Genomic DNA, 26211 nt, shown 5'->3' with positions numbered 1-26211 from the left:
GGCAGCGAGGGAAATCACATGACTTTTTTTCACAAAACAAGGAAGTAAAAAATGTTTTCCCCTTCCCACCCCTAATTTGCTTATGCAAATTAGGATTTGGTTCGGTATTCGGCCGAATCTTTCGCAAAGGATTCTGGGGTTCGGCCGAATCCAAAATATTGGATTCGTTGCATCCCTAGTAAAATTAAATCTAATGTAAAGTAAATCATCCTGTCTAGAAGCATTATGTAATTAGAAATTATACTGTTATTTTATGGTATAATCCATCTATGAAAAAAAAAAGATCAACATACAGCGTTTTTCAAAACACATGAGTTAATAGTGCTGCTCCAGCAGAATTCTGCACTGAAATCTGTTTCTCAAAAAAACAAACAGATTTTTTTATATTTAATTTTGAAATCGGACATGGGGATAGGCATATTGTCAGTTTCCCAGCTGCCCCCAGTCATGTGACTTTTACATCATGTGACTTATAAACATCAGTCACTCTTTACTGCTGCACTGCAAGTTGGAGTGATATCATCCCCTCGCTCCCCCCCCAGCACAATGGGAAGGTAACCAGATAACAGCTCCTTAACACAAGATAACAGCTCCCTGGTAGATCGAAGAACAGCACTCAATAGTAAAAAGCCAAGTCCCACTGTTACACATTCAGTCACATTGAGTTGGAGAAACAACAGCCTGCCAGAAAGCAGTTCCATCCTAAAGTGCTGAAAGGACATGTGCTGAAAGGACATGACCAGGCAAAATGACCTGAGATGGTTGCCTACACATCAATTTTATAAATTAAAAAACAATACACTTGCTGGTTCAGGAATTAAATTTTATGTGGTAGAGTGAATTATATGCAGTGTAAACAGTGCAATTTAGAAATAAAAATTATACCATAAAAATCATGACAGAATCCCTTTAAGGAATGTATGGGCAGATGCTATGTAAAGGCTTCTAATATAGTTATGGATAGCCTTAAATCAAGTTTGTTTTGGGTTTACATCTGTCTTTTTCATATGGCAGCCAAACAGGTCCAGACTGCCAATCTGTAGATTCTGGCTAATGCCAGAACAGCTCCTGTAAGATGTCATAGACAGTCACCATTTGTTGGGCTTGTGGGGAGCTGTTTGGACCTCGGTGAACTTGTAATACCAGGGTCTATTATCAATTTCTATCCAAAACACCACATGTGCCAAAGCCCTAATGGGGAATCAGGCCCGGATTTGTGGAAAGGCCACCAAGGCCCGGGCCTAGGTCGGCAGGATTTTAGGGAGGGCGGAATTCTGCCCAACCACACCCTCATTGGTTCAAGAACACTGGGGATGTGCTGGAGATACAATCATTTCTTAAATTCCCAGTACTCTAATCCCCATTACTCCTGTCCCGATGATGAAAATTTGCATGAATAACGGGGAGGGGACAGGGGAGACGGATATTAGTGGGCCTAGGGGCGCCCGCTATGTAAATCTGGCCCTGTGGGGAATAGGATGAATATGCTTTATGAATACTCTCAATCCTAGATCTGGTGCATCCCTTAAGCTGGCCATAGACGCAAAGATCCGATCGTACGAATCATCGTATGATCGGACTTCCCCATCTCCCAACCTGCCACTAACCATTCAGATCAAATAAAGTAGTAAAATAACAAATCAGCTGATGTTCTGCCCCTGATAGCAATCGTACGATAGTTATGTCCCACAAAAGCTAGTGACAGTCTCCCTCTGAAAATTACGATCGGCAATACATGCAGAGATATTACCCGCAGGTGACAGAAATCTTTTAACCTGTCCGATCGACCAAACGACTGATCTCCGCAGGACGAAAAATTACGGGACTCGTACGATCAGATCTTTGCGTCTATGGCCAGCTTTAGGGGACTAGTGGACAAGGAGATTAGACACTAGGGACACATCTTCAATTGTTTCCTGCTGGCAATAATGTAAATCGCTGATGGTAAAACAAATAAAACACTTCTGCTTTCTGAATTCACCTGAAGTTTCCTCATGCAGCAATTTATAGGCAGTGAAGCAGTGACTTTTTTGTAGGTTCTGAGTACTGTAACTCAACAGCTGAAAGCCTATAGGATGGGCAGTCACTATAGTGGCCTTCTGTAAAGTCTGTTGTGCGCATAATGGTGACCCTAAACAGGTCCGGACTGAGAATTAAAATAGGCCCTGGCATTCAGGTACATAGAGGCCCAAACAGCCCCCACCAGCCCACTAAATACTGACTTTCTATGGAACCTTATAGCAGCCGCCCCTCTGGCATTTGCCAGAACCCGCAGATTGCCAGTCCGGGACTGACCCTAAATACAGAAATGTATAGGCGTGATTGCCAGCTGGCTGTGTAAGAATCAGAGACACTCTAGTAGCATGTAAAACAGTCCCATTGTTACATACATACAAACATATATGCCTAAAAACATGATACCCCCTTTTCATTTCATATTGTTATAGAAAACTGACAATAGTTAATTTAAAAACACTTTTGTAAAGTAATTAGTTTAAATCACATTATACAGATCTGTTTTCACTTTGACAAGTTAAATCCACTGTGACTCCATGTTCTATTACAATAAATATGACAATTTCCAAGAGAGGCATCAATAAAAAAAATCCCCTTGCATGTACGGTCACATCCTCGATCCACCTTGACCACGCCTCAGTTATGTCAAACCTTTGCCTGTGATACTCCCAAGCCTCATCCACCAGGCCTGGACTGGCAATCTGTGGGTTCTGGCAAATGCCAGAGGGGCTGCTGTAAGATGCCATAGACACTGTTTGGGGGGCTGTTTGGGCCTCTGGGTACCTGAAATGCCAGGGCCTATTTTCATTCTCAGTCCAGACCAGGGCTGGACTGAGAATCAAAATAGGCCCTGGCATTTCAGGTACAAAGAGGCCCAATCAACCCACACAGAGGCCCAAACAGACCCCACCAGCCCACTAAATACTGACTTTCTATGGCACTTTATAGCAGCCCCTCTGGCATTTGCCAGAACCCACAGATTGCCAGTCCAGGCCTGGTCCAGACCTGTCATCCACTCCCCTGCAAGCCTAGTGTCTATCTATCTGATTACCGCCACTGCTATGGAGACCCTGTCTGCATTACCCCATTCATTATGCTGAAATGGTACATAAAACTGTATATGTGGATAAAGCTATTCACAGTTTAGGTCTCAGAGAAGAACAAAAAAGGCTGTTTGCCCTGGGAGACCCTTGTTCAAAAATTTCCCTTGTCAAAAGCACGTTAACTTATTTACATGCTTAAAAGTAAACTATACCCCCCAAACAATGTAGGTCTCTATAAAAAGATATTGCATAAAATAGCTCATATGTAAAATCCTGCTTCATGTAAATAAAACATTTTCATAATAATATACTTTTCTAGCAGGCCTGGACTGGCAATCTGTGGGTTCTGGCAAATGCCAGAAGGGCTGCTATAAAGTGCCATAGAAAGTCAGTATTTAGTGGGCTGTGGGGCCTCTGTTTGGACTGATTGGGCCTCTGTGTACTTTAAATGGCAGGGCCTATATTATTTCTCAGTCCGGACCTGTTTTCTAGTAGTATGTGCCATTGGGTAATTATAAATAGAAAATTGCCATTTTAAAAAATAAGGGCCGCCCCCTGGGATCGTAGGATTCACTGTACTTACAAACATACCAACAAACCATACATGTTAGGTCACATGAGCCAATTAACAGACAGAGTTCTGTCTTTTGCTTCAACACTTCTTCCTGTTACAGTTAAAGTTGTAGTATTTCTGGTCAGGTGATCTCTGAGGCAGCACAGAGACCATCACGAAATGGTGGCTCAAGGCAAGAGATGTAAAAGGACAATATTTACTTAAATATATATTCCAGTTTGGTAAGATTCTTTAATATGCCACTTAAAATGATATAAACTATCTGTTGCTTGTGTTCATTTTGGGGGTATAGTTTTCCTTTAAATGTGATAAACAACAAGCCCTCCAGCTGCTCTTGAACTCCCATTATGCGGCTAACACACAAAACCTATCTGATGCTTGTAGATGGGTGCTAATAATAGCTGAATGATAGTGTGGTGGACATTCCTGAAGCTGGGACCCTAAATTCCTGCTTTGCCTTGGGCCCCTCCCTTTGTCTTTCATCACTCTGGCCCATCAATTCTTACAGCTATATTAGAACAAATGGGTAAGCAGTGTATTGAGCAATTCTCAAAACTGTTGTACAATTTAATAGTGGTAACAACAGCCAATTGCAATTTTTCTTTCATCGTCATCACCATAATCATCATCTTAATTGGTCCTGTCGTAGCAGTCACAGCTAATTAATGATTTGTTGCTACAGGTTTCTTCTTGAAACTACAATTATACCAGATTTGCGATTTCCTTCCATGTGGCCAAGGCTGCCTTTTCCTGAAAATTAATTTTGATTAAAAAAAGTAAAAAGACGTGCAATGGTCAAACTGGCTGAATATTTCTGCATAGTCATACCCCCATGCATTCCTATACATTCTTAGAAGTTTGAACTTTTTTTAAAGATAATTTAAAAATAGAAACACTACAGTTGATGAGGGATATGGCTAATTTGTCTGGAATTCTCTGTCCAGAAATATGTAAAGAATGTTTGGTCTCCGGGTTCATACAAATAGAAGATTATGCCACCATGAACAAATCTTGTGCATATCTCCACTAAGAAACAAACAGTTGTAAACAGATTCTTCTTCTGTATACAGTTTCAGTAAATGCTTTTTTGTGCCCCTACCAGTTCCTAAGATATTGACACAGTATTTGGAAACACTTATTAAGTCAGAGTACAGGGCAACAATCTCAATCAAGAGACAACAGAGGCAAGTAAACAATCCAAACATTTCAAGAAAGAGGTGTTAGATGTCTCAGTGCAATGGCCTTATTTGGCATTCTTACCTTGATAGAAGCAACTGCAGGACATAGCAAACTTGCTACAAAGCACATACACGGGGTGATAGCAGCTTGCTTGCTGCCTTTTCCTAGGAAAGTGATCCCCAACCAGTAGCTCGTGAGCAACATGTTGCTCTCCAACCCCTTGGATGTTGCTCTCAGTATCCTCAAAGCATGTGCTTATTTTTGAATTCCAAGCTTGAAAGTAAGTTTTAATTGAATAAAAACGAATTATAGAGCCAAGTAGAGCCTCCTCTAGGCTGCCAATCCACATAGTGGCTAAAAGATGAAGGAGACGGCAAAATTAGTTAGGAAATAGAGGGGGAAATGGGACAAACTTATAAACAGACATATAAAAAAAAACATACAAGAGGTATGATGTAGAGCAGGGGTCCCCAACCTTTTTTTACCCGTGAGCCACATTCAAATGTAAAAGGAGTTGGGGAGCAATGCAAGCATGAAAAAGTCCATTAAGGTGCCAAATAAGGGCTCTGATTGGCTACTTGGTAGCCCCTAATGAACTGGCAGTCTACAGGAGGCTCTAATTGGCACTATACTTAGATTTTATGCAACCAAAACTTGCTTCCAAGCCTGGCATTCAAAAATTAGCAACTGCTTTAAAGGACACGGAGAGCAACATCTAAGGGGTTGAAGAGCAACATGTTGCTCACAAGCTACTGGTTGGGGATCACTGATGTAGAGGAAATCAAGGAGAACAGAAAATGGGGTAAAGGAAAGAAATACAAAATTGGGGATAAAGGGAGAAGAAATGACAAAATGTACAAAAGGTATCAATCAAGAGTGAACAACTAATACAAATAACGAGGGGTAAAGGTGGATGCAGAGGAAAAAGAGAGTGGTTAGTGGGCCCTTTGCCTTCAGTTTTCTGCATTCCTACTTTAATATGGCTACTGACACTTATATGCAGACAAATATGAGTCCCTGGCTAGATTTACCTTGAAAAAGAGTCCATATATTATTTAGAAAAAGGTAAAATAAATGCAAACCTATGGGAAGTTATACTGACATATTTAAGCTCATTGGGTGAGACCATAACTTAAACATTACATTAAGCTGTGGACCTGTCCACACTGAGATATTAATTAAAAACTGTTCAGAGAAGTTCAAACTAGAAGATTTGTGGTCTAAATAGAAAAACATGTCAGCAAAGGCTTTAAAATCTCAACATGTACAGATTACAAGGTAGAAAGATGATAGGACAAAAACAGGTCAGAAGAGAGTTCAGGAGAGGAGGGTTTTGTGAAAGAAGATGACAAGACCCAGGGGACATGTCATGAATCTGGAGGGAGGAATACTGACAGTTAAGGCAAGGAACATTTCTTTACAGAAATAGTAATAAATACATCAATAGCCTTCTTGCTGATGTGGTGGGTTAGGAATTCACATAGGATAAAAATACTGCATTTCTGGCTGCCAGCAAAAGTCAGATTAACCATTTCATGGGCAGACTAGATAGACCATCGATAGACCATAGCTTTCTGCATTAGTGTTTCTTATAATTAGACACACTTTTTACACCCAGGGGAAACTGCAGAGAAAACAAACTGCCTGACAAATTCCATGGAGACAGAACATAGTGATAATGGCAGGTCTAGCACTGAAAGTTACTGCCAATTCCCCAGGGGAAATATTACTGGGAGGGGGTCCTTTTAAAAATGTTGTCTAACAAGTTGTGACTGAGAGACTGTGTATTTACTATGGCTGCCACCTTTTCTGGACCTTTACCTTTATAACACTGAAAATTAAGATAAAAAATAAGCGGACTGGCTGGGCTGCGAAAACCCATGCCATGAGACTTGTTTATTTTTAACAAATATTTAGGATTACAGGCAATTCCAAGCCATGAGCCTCCAGGATGCTTCAGACTGCGTCACGAGAAAATGGCAGCCAATCTATATGCTCCCACATTCCCCCTAGGGTGACTCTTCAAAATGCTACATTGTGAAGCAAAAGCTGTGGTGAAACGTGTGAGAAGGCCCTGGAATAATCAAGTTTTATTTAAATAAATATGCCAATGCTATTCTCACTGAGAAACGACAAACAGGTACATTCTGTTATCAGGCAAGGAATGGAGTTTCTATGAAGGTGAATATGAATGCACGCAAATCACAGCCCCCTAGTGCGCGATTTAGAATGTGCATTTACAATAATTCGGTACACAGCAGGTCTCTGAAACCAAAAACATTCATTCCACTTCAAGCTGAGATTTATTCGACGCCCCTCAAACAACACAGTCCCCTAACTGGCTGAGAGCGCCCAGTGGGAAGCGAGAGTGGGGCGGGGCATTTACTCGCTTTCTCTTGAGACGATTTGGAAGGGCGGGGCTTCGCACAGTCTCCTTGCTCACCTGCAGCCTGGACGCGCAGACTTTTTTTTCTGTACTTCAGCGATACTTTCTGCGGGGAGTTTGTCAGAGAAACTGAGAATCGGACTGAGCGCATGCAGTTCATCTGCGGCTCCTTCTGAAAAGGTGAGATGAGCGTTCTCAATGGCAGTGCCATAGCTCTCCTGGTCACAAACGATATTAGTCCCTATATAGCGGCATCCCCAGCCTGCAGCTCCCTTACATTCCAGCCTCGCTTAGCCTTTGCCTGTAGTACAACTTCAGTTAAGTGGCTGTGGGTCAGTAAAGAACTTTAAAACTTTATTTTCAGGCTTATTGTTCCTGCGCACAGCCATTTGGAACTTCTAGGGCTGCTGGGAGTTGTAGTTCAGCTCGTGATGGAGGGCATTGGTTAGATCTGCTTGCAAGCCTTGCCCATACACAAAATGGAAGTATAGCAGACTGTGAGTCACTTTTATTGGGGCTGCGGGCTACTTTGTTTGTCTGGTTGCTATAGAGAAGTCTCTGCATACCCGTGTGTATAAATGCAAATATTTATGCTTCTCTTTCATTAGTATGAAGCAACCCTTTAAATTCACTTTAGCATTAACTTTTTTTTTTAGTTTTATAGTGATATTTTGATCCCAGTGTATTTGGCTTTTTTGTAGTTTTTAAATCAGTTTGCCTGTCTCTCTTCCCAATCTGAAAGTGGAATAACTATATCTGCATCAGACGGCTGCAACTGGAAAAGCAGATTAATGCTAAGGTAGTTGGATGCTGGATAAGAAAGATCTCAAGAGCCTATACATTTGAACTTTTAATGTTTATGGATTTTATAGATTCTAGACCGTCATTTAGAACAGCCTTGTTCTAAGCAGCTTTTCAGTTGCTCTTCGTTATTTATTTTGGGTGGTTTTTAAATGACTAGTCATCTTTTATGCCCATATTCAGCCTACATCTGAATACTATGTCTTTTTGCTGCACCAAACACTGCAAGGGGCATCTGCCACTAGGCTGACCTGTAACTCTGTAACTCCATTCACTAGTGATATTGGACTATGAACACCTTTACTAGGACCAACCGCAGTCTTTATTCATGCCCTCCCCTTAGCTTATAATGTTACATACATATATGTATTTTATATATATATATATATATATATATATATATATATATATATCTCCATCCATCCCCTGATTTTAAGTTTCTACGTTTAATTTGTGGTCCCACCTATACCATATATATTTATATATATATATATATATATATATATATATATATATATATATATATATATATATATATATATATATATATATATATTTATAGGAAAATATTGTATAAGCATTCATCAGTGGTCGCAAGAATATTTAGTAGTTATGTGCGACACTTAACCTGGAACCTGTGAACCCACGAGTTGACCACGGTTTGGGTTGAAATTTAGCCAATCATTGCGAGTTAGGTTTGGGTGCAGATCAGACTGGGGAAGTTCGTTCCTCCATGGTTCCCGAATATTCCGTGTTTTGGAACTAAAGGAGCGCACAGAAGTACAGAGCGAGGTGACCTGAGTATGGGCCGGGTGCAGGTCTTACAATGACTGCATTTTGCAGGTTAGGGTTGAGTTTTTCTTGACCCACACATCACTAATATTTAGAGGCAACAAAAAGATTAACATCTACACCAAATTAATCTTGACTTACCTCAAAGCTAGACTTTCAGGGGAATTTTAAACAGTTGATGAATCTAGATCCCTAGACCTGACCCTAAATAGACTTTTGGGTAAGTACAGTTTTGTATCAATTGTACACCTAGCAACAAGAAAGTGTGCTACCAACATTATTGGCCAGTAACATATTCAACAATACCGGCAACGATTTCCTTATGTGTTTTAATGCCAGATATCTTTGCACCCAATTATTTGGATTGTTTTGCCCACTGTCTAAATAAATAACCCATATTGCATTAAGCCAAAGCAGCAAAAAATCTTGGACAGTCTTTAACTGAAACAGTAACATACATTTTGTTGGACTTTCTTGCTTATTTTAAGTGCCTCTGATTTCTACAAGATAACTTGCTGTTATCAGCACATGTGTTTCCAACATTTCACAGGTTAACAAATTAGAGCTCATGGTGAGTGAATGATTTCTATGCTTCCCCCACTTAGATCAGGATATTCACAGCTGTGAGTCTTCTACTGTTTCTGAGATGCTTTGCAAAAGTTTCCTTCTAGGTCTGTTCCTCTGGTGATTACTCTATTTCCAAGGAACTTGTCATGTGAAAAATGTCAGGCTGGAAATTGCTTAGTAATGAGGCCAGGTGACCTAGTAAACATTTCACTGTTCTGATGTGCAGAGATACATTTTATATAGTATAAGTAGTTGATTATCCTGACTACCCTGAATTCTAAACCACATGTTTGTCAGTGGTGCTTATTTACAAATATAAGTACCAAATTGCAACAGTGCAGTTACCCACTTTAACTAGTTGTGAAATGTCTTACTGCTTACACTAGAATGTGAAAACAAAAGTCAGATTGGTTGCATTGGGTAACTACTCTGGTGTAATTTAAGACTTTTGTTAGTAAATCACTATCTCTTTGCTGACAGATGTGGATTACTTTGTGATCCTTGTACAAATTTTGTAGCAACTATACGGCTATGATGGGAGGGCTGGAAGCAAATACAAACTGTCGAGTATCTCTGTCCAGAGATGCTTTACTTAATAATGCCCAGTGTATTACTTTATTAATTTAAATTAAGCTTCCATTTTTCCATGAGGAAAGTTTAAATGGGGGACACTTTCCAGTTATGACATGGGTTTGTTGCAGTTTTTGCATAGAACCCATAACTGTTTCATACAGCAACTGCAGCAAGATGCAGGCAAGGGGGTGATTCTGGTTATTACATTTTTAAACCCAAAATCTCGTCACTGCAATAAAATTAAATAATGTAAATAATACAAAATATAAAATTAAATAAACCACAATTTTTAAAAAACAAGACACAAAGTATGCCTAGGTACATTAACACATTAGCTCTTAAAGGGAATATATAGCTCCCTTTTTGGTATGAGCTCATTCAGTTGGGCTTATGAAGTAAATATAATAGATTATATGTTATAATGTTAGCCTGACACTGGTGGGCACCCATATTGAGAATCAAGGCCACCTGAGTTTACAAAATAAGGACTTTAAAGGGGTGGTTCACCTTTAAGTTAAATTTTAGTATGTTGTAGAATGGCCAGTTCTAAGCAACTTGTCAGTTCGTCTTCATTATTTTTTTTTTTTATAGTTTTTTAATTATATGCTGTCTTCTTCTGACTCTTTCCAGCTTGTAAACAGGAGCCACTGACCCCATCTGAAATACAAATGCTCTGTAAGGCTACAGATGTATAATTATTGCCATTTTAAATTACACGTCTCTATATTCAAGCCCTATTCCAGTCTCTTATTCAAATCAGTGCATGGTTGCTAGGGTAATTTGGACGCTGTGTTTAAGGTTTGCATTTCAGCTTTAACTTAAAGTGTATTTTTTAATCCCCATTTAGTATTTGCACTCACCCCTGGTACTGACTTCAAGCAAGGTAGCAGAGGTTTGTGTCTTTGATAGTCTCTTTTATAGTCTCTTTGATTTCCAGCAAATCTCTGCACCAAATGGAAAGCAGAGTTTTTTTTTTTTCCCAGAATCCATTACTTCTCTATAGAACAAGGTGAGGATGAGGTTGCATGACACTGTGAGTGTGGAAAATGGGGAAGTGGTTCATATGAGTCAAATATAGGCACGGTTTATTTTTAGTTTGTGTAATCAGGGTATGTGTGGAATAAAAATTATAAAGTTTTTGTTCATGCAACCTCTTAAAATAAGCCCAACTTCATGAGCTAATGTTAAAAATGGGATATTTCCCCTTTAAGTAAAACTCATTCAGATGCTTCTTGGCTATGTTTGTTGACTTTAAACTGAGGAAAGACTGGAATGTTTATGGTTATTTTCACTGGAGGAAAGGAACTCGCCTGGGGACATGATTCCTCTTTGCAAGAGGACATTATAGACTGATGGCGGGGAAACTTTTTCCCCATAGCAAAGATCAGTGCTCCAGTGGCCACCCCTTTAGACTTGAGTAGGTGGTTCTTCACAGTTAAGGCCCTGAGGTTGTGGATCACCCTGCTGGGTGTTGTTGTGATGGCAGTGTTAAAAGGGTTGTTCACCTTCCAACACACTTTTCAGTTCAATTGGTTTCAGACAGTTCACCAGAAATAAACACTTTTTCCAATTGCTTTCTATTTTCTGTGTGTGACCGTTTTTCCTAATACTGAATTGTAAATCTAAGTTATCACCTTTCTAAATCTGCTTTGGGAGGGGTGGTCGCCGACTCTGTAAACTGTTCTAAATTGATACATTTAGTTGAAATATTGCTTATCTTTGTCACAAGTTTCATGAAAGAGCACCTGTTGGGTAAAAATGTTATCCCCAACCAAAGGTGCAGGCTAATAGAGCCTGCATTCCAGTTGGGGATAACAGTGGTTTTAAGAAAAAAAAAAAATCCCCGGCCAGCGCTACGCTACCCGTACCGGCAGGCAGCCATGTCCGGTCACTTGCATGCGCATAATGAAAAGCTACCCCAAATTGCTCATCATGCACGTGACGTCACATGTGCTTTATGCACATGCAAGTGTCACAACATGGCAGCTCGCACCGGGTCATTCCCTCCCTCCTCACCTTCTTCTATTGAGAAGTGATGGATTCTGGGACATGAAAAACCTCTGCTTTCCATATGGTGCAGACATTCTCTGGAAATGTTATTCCCAACCGGTATGGGGGCTCTTTTAGCCCGCACCTTTGGTTGGGGTTAACATTTTTACCCAGCAGGTGCCCTTTAAAGGTGGCAGTTGAAATTGATACAATAGTTGCTAATATTCTAGAGATGTTGCTGAAAAATGTATCCAATAAATGTAGCAAAATTGTAACAGTGTAACAGAATTTGCACCTGACTTACTGCCATACTCATACACCAGGGACAGGAACCTTAAAAGTAGATTTTGGAAAAACGGTAAAAAATAAACAAGGGGGAAAACAAATCAACTGAAAAAGTGTTTGGAAGATGAAAAACCAATTTAATGCCTTAAAAAGTGTCTTGGATGACAATTCGTGGACAAGCATAATGAGGCTACAGCCTACAGTAAAATGTACAGTTCTTTAGTATAGGAATGTGTATTTTTAAATAAATTGGGTGTATCTACCTACCTATATACCTATCTAGTGTGTGTGTTTATATGTTTCTATATGCTCTGGGGGTCATTTGAAGGGCTTGACCTTAATGGTAATGGTAAATCAAATTAATTGTGTGAATACAGGGAATGCCTTGTAGCACAGCATATTCACATGGTACACACAATGCATTGCCTCAGACCCAAACAGTGAATAGTTGATGATGACCTGATGATTACCACTTGTTCTGTAGGAAAACAATGAAAAATTATATTATTGTAGGGGACTGATAAATAGTTCCCCATTCATATTGCAATCCCCTAAAGTTTGGCCACTGAAGTTCCCCTTAGTTTATACAGGGCTAGGCTCATCTTCCTTGAACAAAGCATGACTCCAAGCTTTCCCTAGTGTTCTAAAATATATAAGCTGAGCACACATGCACTCGGTGTCCATCTTGCCAGTACCTTTAGTTGAGCAGGCAGGAAGGGTGCATTGGAACCTAGACAGGTCAGGATAGGCTACTCAATTTAATAGCTCACTCTAGGAGTAATAGATAGCCAGGACTGCTAAGCCAAATAGCACAGGCTCCACCAAAGAGAGTGAGTGGGACTAGGATCCTGGTACTAATTGCCCAGAAGTAGGTACTAAGTGTCAGAGTTCGTCTCTAGAGCAGGGATCTCCAACCTTTTGAACCTGTGAGCAACATTCAAATGTAAAAGGAGTTGGGGAGCAACACAAGCTTGAAAAATGTTCTTGGGGTGCCAAATAAGTGCTGTGATTGGCCATTTGGTAGCCCCTGTGTGGATTGTCAACATTGAGGCTCTGTTTGGCAGTACAGCTGGTTTTTATACAACCAAACATGGCTCCAAAGCTCCCCATAGACGCGACGATTCTTCTTGCTGAAGGACCAATTTTAGAGAAGTCTGACCAATCCTTCGAAATTATCGTGCGGTTAGTGGGATTCGAACGATCGTACATCTTACGATTTTTCGGCCGACATCTGTCGGGAAATTGGTCGGCCAGCCAGGTCAAAAAATCTTTGTCAGGCCCAGTGCAATCTATCTATGTTTGCAGGACCAAGCAAGCAGCTCCCCTTTGTTTTCCTGGCTAATTGGTCTTTTTAGTTGATGGTCAATTTGTACGATCATTCCGAGAAAATCGAGGTCTCACAATGAGGATCAGATCTTTTAAAAATCTATGATCTATGGCCAGCTCAAGCCTGGAATTCAAAAATGAACACCTGCTTTGAGGCCACTGGGAGCAACATCCATGGGGTTGGTTAGCAACATGTTGCTCAACAGCTACTGGTTGGGGATCACTGCTCTAAAGAGACACCATTGGAGCTGGGAGTGCCTCTGTCTATGCTGTGTATTCTCTCTCTCTCTCATACCCTGTGGGGATTTATACTGAGCATTGGTGCTGTGAGTATTTGCCTGTCCATGAGTGTTGTTTGTTCCTGTATTACCTCATTCGTCTCCTTTGTGTTCTCAATAAATAAGTTCTATGGTTAAATGATAAGAACCACTGGTGTCCATTCTTGTGGAAAATACTAAAGGTTACGTTTGTACTGTACCCTGCCTCCACACCATTGCCCACACTTGTTAGTATCTGGAGTCTCATCCAAAGCAAATATATGGCTACATTTTACTATAGCCTTACACTATCTATAGGGAAAGAGACCGCCAACACAGCCATTTCAAAATGTGTGTGTATGTATATTTTAAATATTGTAAGCTTTTCAAAGGCATCAACATGTTCTCAGGATTTATGAATATTACCAGATCAGAATTTTGTACTTGCCCAATTTCTTGTTGCAACTGAGCAAAACACATGCCCCTGCAAAGGGCATATGGTCATTCGGGCGATATTTTCCTACTGCTTAACCCTTCACATGTTTTCTCCACCTTGTAGTAAATAAAAAAGTAAGCATGTTTCTAACAGTTGTCACATTTCATTTGTCCTTTTGAATCCTGGAAAACAATTTTATCCATTGCATTTTATTAAATGTTTAATTTGGTTTACCGGTTTTGAAAGTTGTAATAAAGTTAAACTTTTATGTGATTATGCTGCTAAGATTGATTATGCCATGTGATGCCACTGTCTTTATGAAAGAATCAAGCACATCCTTTTTTCTGTCTCTCAGCTTGCAATGGAATGGAATGAAAATTCAGAGGTGTCTTGTGACTTGGCTTATTCCGAAGCACAAAGGTGGATTGAGGTAAGACTAGCTTTTTAGTCACTCCAGTTTCTGACTGTTGCTGATAAATATACAGCAAACGGTACCCTATGAGCACTGTAGTGGATTTATAAATGTTCTTTGCCCAAAGGATTCCCAAGGATTTTGCAACTGAAGCCTGATATTTTCCTCATGCAACATCTGTTGCACTGCTGCAAGACAAGTTATTCTAATTCTAAAGAGCAGTTTATTATTGTCTGTGTGTGCTAGCTTTAGAAGGACAATTTCTGAAAAGCCAGTACAGGTATGAGACTTATCCAGAATACTCAGGATCTTCTGTTTTTCGGATAAGGGGTCTTTCTGTAATTTGGATGTGCATACCTCAAGTCTGCTAAAATTCATTTAAACATGAATTAAAACTGAGAAAATTATTTTGCCTCCAGTAAGGATTAATTTCATCCTAACTGGGATCAAGTACAAGATAGTGTTTTATTATCCTAAAGAAAAAGAAAATCCATTTTTAAAATTTTTAATTATTTTATTAAAATGAAGTCTATGACAGGTGACCTTCCTTTAATTCAAAGCTTTCTAGGTAACGGGTTTGCGGATAATGTATCTCATATAAGCGATTGCCACACGCTTCTCTCCCAATTATATGCCAGTTTAACTTTGTGCTGATGACCAGTGTCATTGCCATGTGCAAAAAAACAATATTTGGCATATCTAAGTGAAAGGTGGTTTTCTGTTCACTTTCGAGATATGTATATGCAGGACCCAGCACAGACTGTAATTTGCTTATAGAATAACCTTTTTGAACCTCTGTTGCCTTTGGGGTTGGTGTCAAGTCAGCATGTAACCTTTTCAAAAAAGTTTATTTGTGCAAAATATAGTGCCACATTCCTGGGTTAAACCCCTAAAGGGATACTCATAGGCTCTTATTTTACTTGATATAAAGTGAATATCTACATATTCCATTGAAACAGAAGAGGTAGCAGAACAGTAATACGTTATTTTGCTATTCAATAAAATAAGTGAAGTTAAATAGATAAATAAACTATTTCATTCCAGGAGGAATATACATTTTGCAAGCAGTTTTTCCTGACTTCCTCTCTGCAACAATTTTAATATTTCTGCAGTGCCACATCAAAGACCCAATATCATGGGCTTACCACTTTGTTCAAATTCATATACATTTTCATAACTACAACCCCCTCTAGGCCTTCCCCCCCCCTAAAGTCAATGCAAATATTATTCTTCAGTGACTTTGAAGAACAAGAAGTCATGTTGCTACCTGTTCTCTGTGGGAGCATGCAACAACCTGACTGTCTAAAGTGCTTCTTTATTTACAATCTACTGTTGCCCCAAAATATAACTGGCTGTACCAGCAAATACCCAAAATAAAATTTTAGTAAAATTTATTTTCCATCTATACTACGGATAACGCATAATACACTGTGAGGGTGTTTTCTGTTATGTGCAGTCTTTTTAACAAAGTCTTGTTTCCTTTTCCCATTTAAACTATAAGCTTGTGTGAAGTTTTTTATTTATAGAGTTGAACTTAATGTGCTAGCTATGAAAGTTGTTACGTTGATATGTGCGAATGTTTAAATAAATTGACAGAAATGTAAGGGTTTTGAACTTGAGTTTCCACTGTACCCAGAAACTGCATCCATTGCATAATGTTGATCCTATGGCATGATACTGAAGTGTGAAGTTCACTTTCACACTTTGAATCTCATTTGACTTCAGTGTATGCAATTTGTGTGTATAGTTGTGAGCAGGTAACCACAACTGTTATGTAAAATTCTGATATGCATAAAACCTAGTGCAATACAAGATTCTGACGTATCCAAAAACAGTTCTCAAAAAAACAGGAACATTTTTGAAATGGTGGATGTGAATGTATCAAAACACTTATTCCATGGAGCAGTTGTTTTTATAAATAAAATTGATCAAGCAGCACAGGATATTTTGAAAATCTGTAGTTATCACAAACACACGTTAGCTCAGATAGGAATTCTCCTACATTGACAAGAGGATCCATGTTTTATTAGGCAATTATACTTTACAATGTAGAATGAATGTTCTATAAACCATGGCTCTTTGATGTCTCATGAGGTTGGATCGCTTTTATCATTTGTTTTCCCATGACTGAATCTTCCTTACATCTGGGGCTTTGAATCATTAATTTTCAGACTCCTCAATCTCTGATGTTTCGAATTTTCATTTTGAGTAAACCTGCCTGCCCTTATGGCTCTACAGAACTCCGGATCTTGTGATTTTAAGAGTGCTAGTCAGTACTGAAGCTTACTGAACATTCCAGAAGACTGGCTATTAAACTTTAATATGCCTGATCCTGTGCATATTCCTTTCCCTTCTACTATAACGTACCTCTCTTATACTTTAATATATACCTTAAAGGTGGCAATACACTGTCGCATTCTGTATGTACAGTATCTGACAAACTGGCTCGTAGGCCAGTGTTCTGTTGCTGTGTGGAATTATTAGCATTTAATGAAACTTCAATCCTATATAATCTATCTATTGATAGATGTACAAAAAAAATAGTGTGTTGGAATGTGAGCATCTTGGTCACCAAGCTTAGACGTTTGCAGTGTTGAAGTAAGTTGCATAATTGAATCCTAAAGTATTTTCTTTAGTACAGTTCCCTTACAATGTAGAGCCATGCAAAGTTTATGATTTACATGAAAGGGTTTCTGCCTTGTGTAACGTGATATAATATTTCTTACAAAAAATACACTTGCTAAAACAGAGTTGTATCATCTTGAAGGGTTAATATACATCTCTGTTCAATGTGAGCACTGTGAATCATTGCTTTGTTGTTAGTGCTCAGTATAAACAAGACTATCCCCTTTTTTTCTCGGATGCAACCTGCCTGTGCTTTAGGCCAGGGCCAGACGAGTGCGGATCTCTGCCTGTGTTTTTCTGCAGTCGGAGAATCCACTGCCCCACTGTGCTTCTGCTCCTAGTCTGCCTGCAGACACTGTGGATTTCGGCTCCAAAACATGACGTTTTGCATTTCCTGCCAAAATCCGCCCGCAGTTAGAAAGCCAAGGGGAGCAGCAGGACAATGGATTCTCTGCCTGCTTTGGTAAGGGTCGTAAGGCCTTAGCCCAGTGATCCCCAACCAGTAGCTCACGAGCAACATGTTGCTCCCCAACCCCTTGGATGTTGCTCCCAGTGGCCTCAAAGCAGGAGCTTATTTTTGAATTCCAGGCTTGGAGGAAAGTTTTGGTTGTATAAAAATCAGGTGTACTGCCAAACAGAGGCTCAATGTATGTTGACAATCCACATAGGAGCTACTAAATGGCCAATCACAGCCCATATTTGGCACCCCAGGAACATTTTCATGCTAGCGTTGCTCCCCAACTCCTTTTTACTTCTGAATGTTGCTCACGGGTTCAAAAGGTTGGGGATCCCTGCCTTAGCCTTAGGTTTAACGTACAAGGTATTCATTATATAGGGACTTTTATTTTAAAGGAATAGTTCAGTCTGGAAATAAAAACTGGGTAAATAGGCTGTGCAAAATAAAAAATGTTTCTAATATAGCTAGTTAGCCAAAAATGTAATGTATAAAGGCTGGAGTGATTTGATGTATAACATGTCTGTCAGAACACTACTTCCTGCTTTTCAGCTCTCTTGGTTTACACTGACTGGTTACCAGACAGTAACCAATCAGAGACTTGAGGGGGGGGCCACATGGGTCATATCTGTTGCTTTTGAATCTGAGCTGAATGCTGAGGGTCAATTACAAACTCACTGAACAGAAATGTACCCTGTGGCCCCCCTTCAAGTCGCTGACTAACTCAGAGTTATAGAGCTGAAAAACAGGAAGCTGGATTCTGGCCGTTTTATTAGACATCTGTTCACTCCAGCCTTTATAACAATTCCTTTAAGGGCTGATTTAATTAATTACCTCCTACTTCTCCTGTAATTGCTTTAAAGGACCAGTAAGCTAGGAAATAAAAGTACTTTCAGTTTCACTGTTTACATTACTTGGTGCATGAAATAACCAAAACATATAAAATATATTAAAACAGCCAGAAAAAGCCCTATTCGTCAAAGTCCTGTTGAACACAGGTGTATATTGACAATTTTAAGACTTCTGTTTGTGTTTGGCATCAATAATAATGTACTGTATTATCAAGAGGGAAAAGCATATCCATTTTGATACAAAACCAGGAACTCTAAATGACATGGCAGGGGATTATTACAAATATGAAGTATAATAAACTAACAAACCTTCAGCTAGCCTCATTGCCAATGCTGTTCCCTAATTTTCATTAAAAGCCAGGTAGCATGCTGGCTCTGAGTTGCTATTTTTTCTTTCTAATTGCATAGTAGTTAATCAGACTTGGCTCAGGGGATGCATGCTGTAATTGCTTTTATTGCTTATCAGCCCACCCAAGCAGTCCACAAAGGTCATGATTTTTATGGCATTTTAAGTAGGTACTAGGCTTGGGCAAATTTGACCCGTTTTGTTTAGCCAAAAATTTGCCGACGGCGAAATGTCGCTGACAACCATTAAAGTCTATGAGCTTCAAAGAAAATTGACCCTCTGCAAATTTTATTTTGAAACGTGCCGCCATACAAGTCTATGGGCGTCATTACCACTGCGAAACAAGGCGAAAAAATTCACCCATCCCTAGTAGGTACCTGAAGTAAATGATTCACTATAAGACTGAAATGGGCCCCATTTTATTAGATCCCCTGTATAGTACTGTTGCGCTATAGCCTTCTTGTTTAATACTTATTTTACTATTGGAGCTGGCTTTTGCCTGATTTGTTTTTGGTCTGTGCCGTTGCATAAGCTGTGCTTCTGGTTCTTGTTGTCCAGGTATGTGTAAGTGCAACCATCAGTACTGTCTTGGATTATGGCACAGAATATAGATATACTCTAATGAATTACTCTTTATCTGAAAGGCTGATAAATATTTACTGTCCTGCTACTTGAAGATACCCGTGATTGATTTAAAAATGGGATTGAATGACAAAAAACTAAATACAGTACTATTAAAGCTTGTGAAGGCATTATAATTTTATTAAGATATTATTATTAACCTGTATTTATATAGCGCCAACATTTTGGACCAATCTGATGCTGTCCTCACCTGATCACATTTGAACCATGCATGATGTATATCTGGATGATCACTGTGAATTTGTCGGGCAATTCTTTTAGTCCGAGACATGGGCCAAAAATCTGTCATATTTATCTAGAGTGGCCAGCTATTTATGTCAAAAATATTATTTTATGACTGACACATGTTCCCTCATTCCACACACACAAGTTCGCAAGCTCACTTACGCAATCTCAAAATTGAAAAAATTTTTAAAAAAATGTCTAAAAATTACTTGGGCCAATATATCCGACTTTCTACTTACACTTTGTGCTGAAACACTACTTAACTTGCTTTGCTATGAAACGTATAAAGCAAAAAACGCAGGGAGCACAGATTTAAAGAAAAAAAACAAACCGCAAAATTTCGTACAATATTCTGTGTGTGTATGGTGGTAGATGAGGCAATCAATATCTGCAACTATAGATATCTGTCTAGTTGATTGGACATGATGGAAAATGTTTAGGGGGTGCATTAGATGGCACCTGAACATCGGCATAAGGTTAATGCTAAATCATCAGAGAGAGAGAATTCTATTGTTTCGGCCTGCATATCTGACAATTCAGCTCTTGACATTTTGTAACAATCGTTTGTGTCCAATGGCCACGGGAAAGATCGCAGTAGTAAAGTGTATGGCCACCTTTAGGACGTGAGTGATTTATTTATTTTGAACACTTGATTGTTCTGTACAAACAGAAATTCTGCAGGAAGAAAAACAACAAGAGAAAAAGCAATTGATACAAGCACACAATTATTTTCTGGCAATGATTATCCTGCACCCAATGCTTGACCAGTAATAAATATTTTCCCAAGTGTGCTGCTTCTCTTCTTAATCTCCCTTCAAGTATTCAGGAAAGGGAGAATGATCAGCAGCCTCAGGAGTCCCAAATCGCATAGTCCAGCCAGAGTCTGCATTATTTATAGCATCTCTAGCATATGGCTGCCCACCTGTTGCTGAATATTTGGCATCTTGTGATTTTTATTAACAAGAAGTGCAGAAAATACTGCAGAGCCCTGGGCTGGCACGCAGTCCTCGATGTATTGCATGTGCAACTTATGCGTGAAAAGAATGAATCAAAACCGATTTTAAACAGTTCAGCAGTTGTAAATCAAGTCAAATTGCATGGGGTGCACATGTATAGTGATAGGTGTAGCATGTTAATCATTGCTATATCTTTTGTCACTCTTTTACAGTGAACAATGCTGGTACTGCGTAATCCAGTGAAAAAAACATTTGCAGGTGACCTTTTAGTATTCTTTAACATTTTTGTTCAGGCTCAAACATTTGCTTTTTACACCCAGCTGTCTGAATGTCAACCTCTGATAATGTCTCTAACACATTTAATTACCTGATTTTGGTGATTGACAAAAGTATGTAGCAACAGTGAAGACTACATTTTAAAACCGATAAAACTACTAAAAACAGGAATTCCAGGCTAAAAAGAGTTGTAAGGCAAATAATATGGAAACGAGCAAAAATGACCCTTAAGGCAGCCATGCATGGGTTGGTCTGGTATACTTTTTGACCGAATGGCCCACAAGCTGGACAGAGGGCATTACTCATGCCCACACTTCATCTGCTGATGCACCAGGAATTTGCTCAATCCTCCAAAATGCTATCTAAAGTACATGGATATTGGGTGGGTTTGTCAGGCCACTGTACACATTAGATATGTGTAGTCTTGTGTTTGAATGAACAACATATCTTACATGCGGTAAACCCAGGTAATCGTAGGAAAATGCATATAGATTATTACTCTGAATTACTGCATGTAAAGTGTTTTACGGGGATTTTAGTGGATCCATATAGAAGGGTATTTTCAGGAGAGATGGCTTCTCATTGGTGCCTGATGAGCTTCTGTGATCTACTAGCCACTACAGGTATGGGACCTGGGATTTTCCAGATAACTGATCTTTCTGTAATTTGTATCTTCATAATGTAGTGTACTAAAAATAATCACGTTAACATTAATAAACCTAATAGGATTGCTTTGCCTCCAATAAGGATTAATTATATTTTAGTTTGGACAAGGTACTGTTTTATTATCACAAAAAGGAAATAACTTTTTAAAATTTGGATAAAAAGGAATCTATGGGGGATGGCCTTCCCATAATTTGGAGCTTTTTGGATAATGGGTTTCTGGATAAAGGATCCCATACCTGGAATCTCAATATCTGTTGGAAGATCTTCCTTTTAGATGCTCCTTACTTATAAAGTGGCTAGTTTTTATTTTCTAGATTGGTTGGGCATTGCATTGGTTCATTAGAGTCTATGGGTAAAATGTTATTTTACCTGAACAGAATAAGCCACATATCCACTTTGACTCATAATAAATACAAAAACACAGCGGTAACTTAACTCTTAATTCTTTTTATTGATAATCGACTGAAAGTACCTGGTGCATTATGACAGGCGATTATAGCTGGAAAATGCTTCAGGAAGTGATGATCGCCTGATATGAAGGTGGAGGGTTATTTTTGTCCCAGTAGCTGCAGAACATCTGAGCAACCAAATACTCATAATTGCCTTATGTGCCATTGCCCTTACACACTACTTCTCACCTCATACATTTCCTGTCTGCATATTACACAGGCTTTGTGTTTTTTTCTGCACTCTTCTGCATTTCTTCCCTCTCCTGCAGGGAATAACTCACAAAAAACATTCATGGTACCTTAATGGGACATGCATTAAAACATTGTCCTTTAAATTACTCTAAAAACATCATCTATTGAAGGAGGAAAATTGAAATTGAAATTCTTAGCCTGGCAGAAAAAAATATTAACCTTGTTTTATTAAACAAGAAATAGTTAAACTCAGTGTAAATATTCCAACAATGCTAACCACAAATGCTTTACCAAGTCTAGAAATTTGTATGTGGTTTCTCTTGGACCTTTTCTTAGTGCATGAAAAAATTCCTCAAGGAGAAATAAAACCAGCGTTATGTAAAAAAAAAAGTGTAACAGGATCTTGCATATAAGCAAAACTATGTACAAGGAATTTATTAGATTAGGACTACAATACCTAATCGTAGGCAGAATAAGCATCCTGCCAAGCGGGAGAACTTTATGATTTTAAAGTGTGTGTATGTATGTGTGCGAGAACTTTGATTTTAAAGTGTGTGTATGTATACATGTGCTGGGTTGTGCACTTCTAAAGATATTTTATTATCTGCTATTTATGATATTTTTTCAGAAGAATCTTACATGGACATCCGGTTCTGCCCTCCACATGCGAAACCTGCATGGCTTTGGTGTAAAATCAATGTGGCAAGGATTTAAAAATTTTTTTTCAAAAGATACTAAATTAAATTTAAATTTTTATTCATTAAACAGCTCTTTCTTTAAGACGCAACACTAAAAAATGTTTTGATCCTTCTTGCTTACAAGTAGACTTGCTGCTCCTACGAGGTTTTAGAACTACTGGGGAGGGGTTGTGGGTTTGACTGCACCATGATCTGCCCCCCCAAGTGCGTAAGTGCTATAAGGAGGATGGTGGGTGGGATTGTTGTAAATTTTGCTAGTATGCATAACCACTCAGGACATGTACATATTACACACCCAATTGTTATTCTTTGACATTTAACATCACTTAAAGGGATTCTGTCATTGGAAAACATGGTTTTTTCAAAATGCATCAGTTAATAGTGCTACTCCAGCAGAATTCTGCACTGAAATCCATTTCTCAAAAGAGCAAACAGATTTTTTTTATATTCAATTTTGAAATCTGAAATGGGGCTAGACATTTTGTCAATTTCCCAGCTGCCCCTGGTCATGTGACTTGTGCCTGCACTTCAGGAGAGAAATGCTTTCTGGCAGACTGCTGTTTTTCCTTCTCAATGTAACTGAATGTGTCTCAATGAGACATGGGATTTTATTATTGAGTGTTGTTCTTAGGTCTACCAGACAGCTGTTATCTTGTTGTAGGGAACTGTTATCTGGTTACCTTCCCATTGTTCTTTTGTTTGGCTGCTGGGGGGGGGGGAAGGGAGGGGGTGATATCACTCCTACTTGCAGTACAGCAGTAAAGAGTGATTGAAGTTTATCAGAGCACAAGTCACATGACTTGGGGCAGCTGGGAAATTGACAAAATGTCTAGCCCCATGTCAAATTTCAGAATTGAATATAAAAAAATCTGTTTGCTCTTTTGAGAAATGGATTTCAGTGCAGAATTCTGCTGGAGCAGCACTATTAACTGATTCATTTTGAAAAAATGTTTTTTTCCCATGACAATATCCCTTTAAATTTGACTGGGGCAGCTCTAGTAGAACATCAACAGACAGGTGTGTTGATTACGTGGCTTCATATGATTCATAGAAGTCTGAGCTTTTAGTACAAAAAAACACAAAACAAACCTATTTTTGCTGCAGATTACACAACTGCATGCCCATATTGGCAGTGGGTGTGGCTTAAATAAATTATTCAGCTAATCAAAAGGGGTTTGTGGATTTGACCATATATTGTATTGCGAGTTATGTCCCACTAATCTCTGCTGAATGTGTGCTTTATTGGAATCTTTTGACTGTGATTTATTATATTATTGCCAAGAACATGGCACTAGCAATAACTATACCACATCACCGTTCTACAACTCCTCCAAAGTAAAGCAAGTATTTCTATTGGCTGTAAACAGTCATGTTTGCCAGAAGGCTTTAATGGCAAAAGAGTTAACAATAGCATTCTATCCTTGTAGAATTTTTATAGTATCAATTAATTTTAAGATGGTTTATTATGTGCATGGCATGGTGAATCATTTACAGATAAGGCTGTAAAAACAGCATTCCAGAACTTAAAATGTGCCCCCTGCAAAGCTGAAGTACAAATTACTGACGAACAGAACACAATTGAATGTTCCAATTTATTTTTTAAAATCGACGGCAAGAGTATGCCACTTGGTTGTATTGAACACAGCAGTGTGACATGTGAAATTCAGTTGTTAGAGACGTCATCCTATCTTACCTGCTGTCACAGATACAGTGCTATCTCTTAACTCAAAGCATGATGGAAACTTGGAATGGTAAGTGATTTTCCAGGACTAATCTCACAATAACTTTGAGGGATAAAATTCCAACTAATTAAAACAGTGATCTGTAGTTTTTAAATTATTATTTTAAAGGGCTTGACTTGCCCTTTAAGTCAAAAGTCATTATTGTGAGAAAGTAGATTTATTTTGCCCTATGTTTGAGTATTAGAACAGTGCCACCAGATACGATTTGTGCAAAGAAAAAAAGTGATGATTGGAATGCAAAAACATTATAATTGTTTAGTTTCCAGAAATGGAATAAGTCTGGTTAAAGGGGGTTTTCACCTTTTGTGTTTACTTTTAGTATTTTGTAGAGAGTGATATTCTGAGACCATTGGGTATTATTTTTTGTTATTTACCTGTATACTCAGTAGCTCTCCAGTTTGCAATTGCAGCAATCCAGTTGCTTGGGTCCAGATTACCCTAGCAATAACAATAAATATGTAGCCTTACAGAGCATTGTTTTTAGATGGCGTCAGTTCCCGCAGAAAGTTGTGGAAAAAACAAGATGGCCAAATGTCCATATAATTTTCAAGCGACTGCTTAGTTTTACACTGGATGTTTACACAAATACACATTCACTCAAAAATCACCGATTGATAAGTATGACGTTTAATGCAATTATGCCTGGTGATGTGTGGAGTATTTGGTCACTGTTTTCTTACACCGTAAGGTAAATATGGTACTTAATATGATACAGGTGGAGGAGGCTTCAGTGGTCATTTACAATCCACAAACTACCTGAAACCAACTGAACTGAAAAAAGGTGTCAGAAGGTGAACAACCCCTTTAAGATGTAAAACCCTGCAAAATCCTAAAAACATGGCAATTGTGTCTGGAATGCCACCCCTTTGAACTTTGGTACACATTATATCTATTGCAATTATCATTTGATACATTGTTGGAATAATTTGGTGTGGCTCTGCATGCCAGGCCCTAGAATTTAGCCTATTTTCTCTGTAGTTTAGTTTTATTATGTAAATTTTATAGCTCAAATACAAACAGTACAAAACTGTAGATATACAGCATATTCTCATGCAGGAGAGATTTCGAAATCTACTCTACTATTTTCAAATAAATTTAGGGTCCAAAATTATTTGTAGAATTTATTTGTATTAAATAATCCCTTTACACTGGCGACATTGACCAGGTAGTTATGTACATAAATAATATTTACATGCATCATACAGCAAAAATGTTATTCGTACAGGTGTAAGATCAGTTTTCCGGAAACCCGCTATCCAGAAAGCTCCAAATTTTGTGAAGGCCATCTCCAACTGTTTATTTTAATCAAATAATTTAATTTTTAAAATGATTTCATATTTCTCTGTAATAATAAAACAGTACCTTGTACTTGATCCTAGCTGAGATACAATGAATCCTTATTGGAGGCAAACAATCCTTTTGGGTTTATTTAATGTTTAAATTATTTTTTAGT

The 26211-nt window shown here is 38.6% G+C and overlaps 1 protein-coding gene across 22 annotated transcripts in view; it reads left to right on the top strand.

Annotated features, from left to right (window-relative positions):
• Positions 1 to 7210: 7210 nt before the first annotated feature.
• lmo7.L (LIM domain 7 protein L homeolog) overlaps positions 7211 to 26211 on the top strand; it is a 111554-nt gene continuing 92553 nt past the window's right edge. For 5 of the 22 annotated variants that reach the window (XM_041580805.1, XM_041580798.1, XM_041580797.1 and 2 more), the window contains exons 1-2: positions 7213 to 7378; positions 14580 to 14654. In XM_041580805.1, the coding sequence (XP_041436739.1) occupies positions 14586 to 14654 (69 nt within the window). In that variant the 5' untranslated portion in view covers positions 7213 to 7378; positions 14580 to 14585. Of the gene's footprint in view, positions 7379 to 7562; positions 7696 to 10778; positions 10824 to 14579; positions 14655 to 26211 lie in introns of all 22 variants that reach the window. The other 17 variants (XM_041580796.1, XM_041580794.1, XM_041580791.1 and 14 more) reach the window with 10 other exon arrangements.

The sequence above is a fragment of the Xenopus laevis genome, chromosome 2L (assembly GCF_017654675.1).
Source record: "Xenopus laevis strain J_2021 chromosome 2L, Xenopus_laevis_v10.1, whole genome shotgun sequence".
Lineage (NCBI taxonomy): Eukaryota > Metazoa > Chordata > Amphibia > Anura > Pipidae > Xenopus > Xenopus laevis.
Note: the sequence above shows the minus strand (reverse complement) of the source record. Positions and strands in the feature narration are given on the sequence as shown.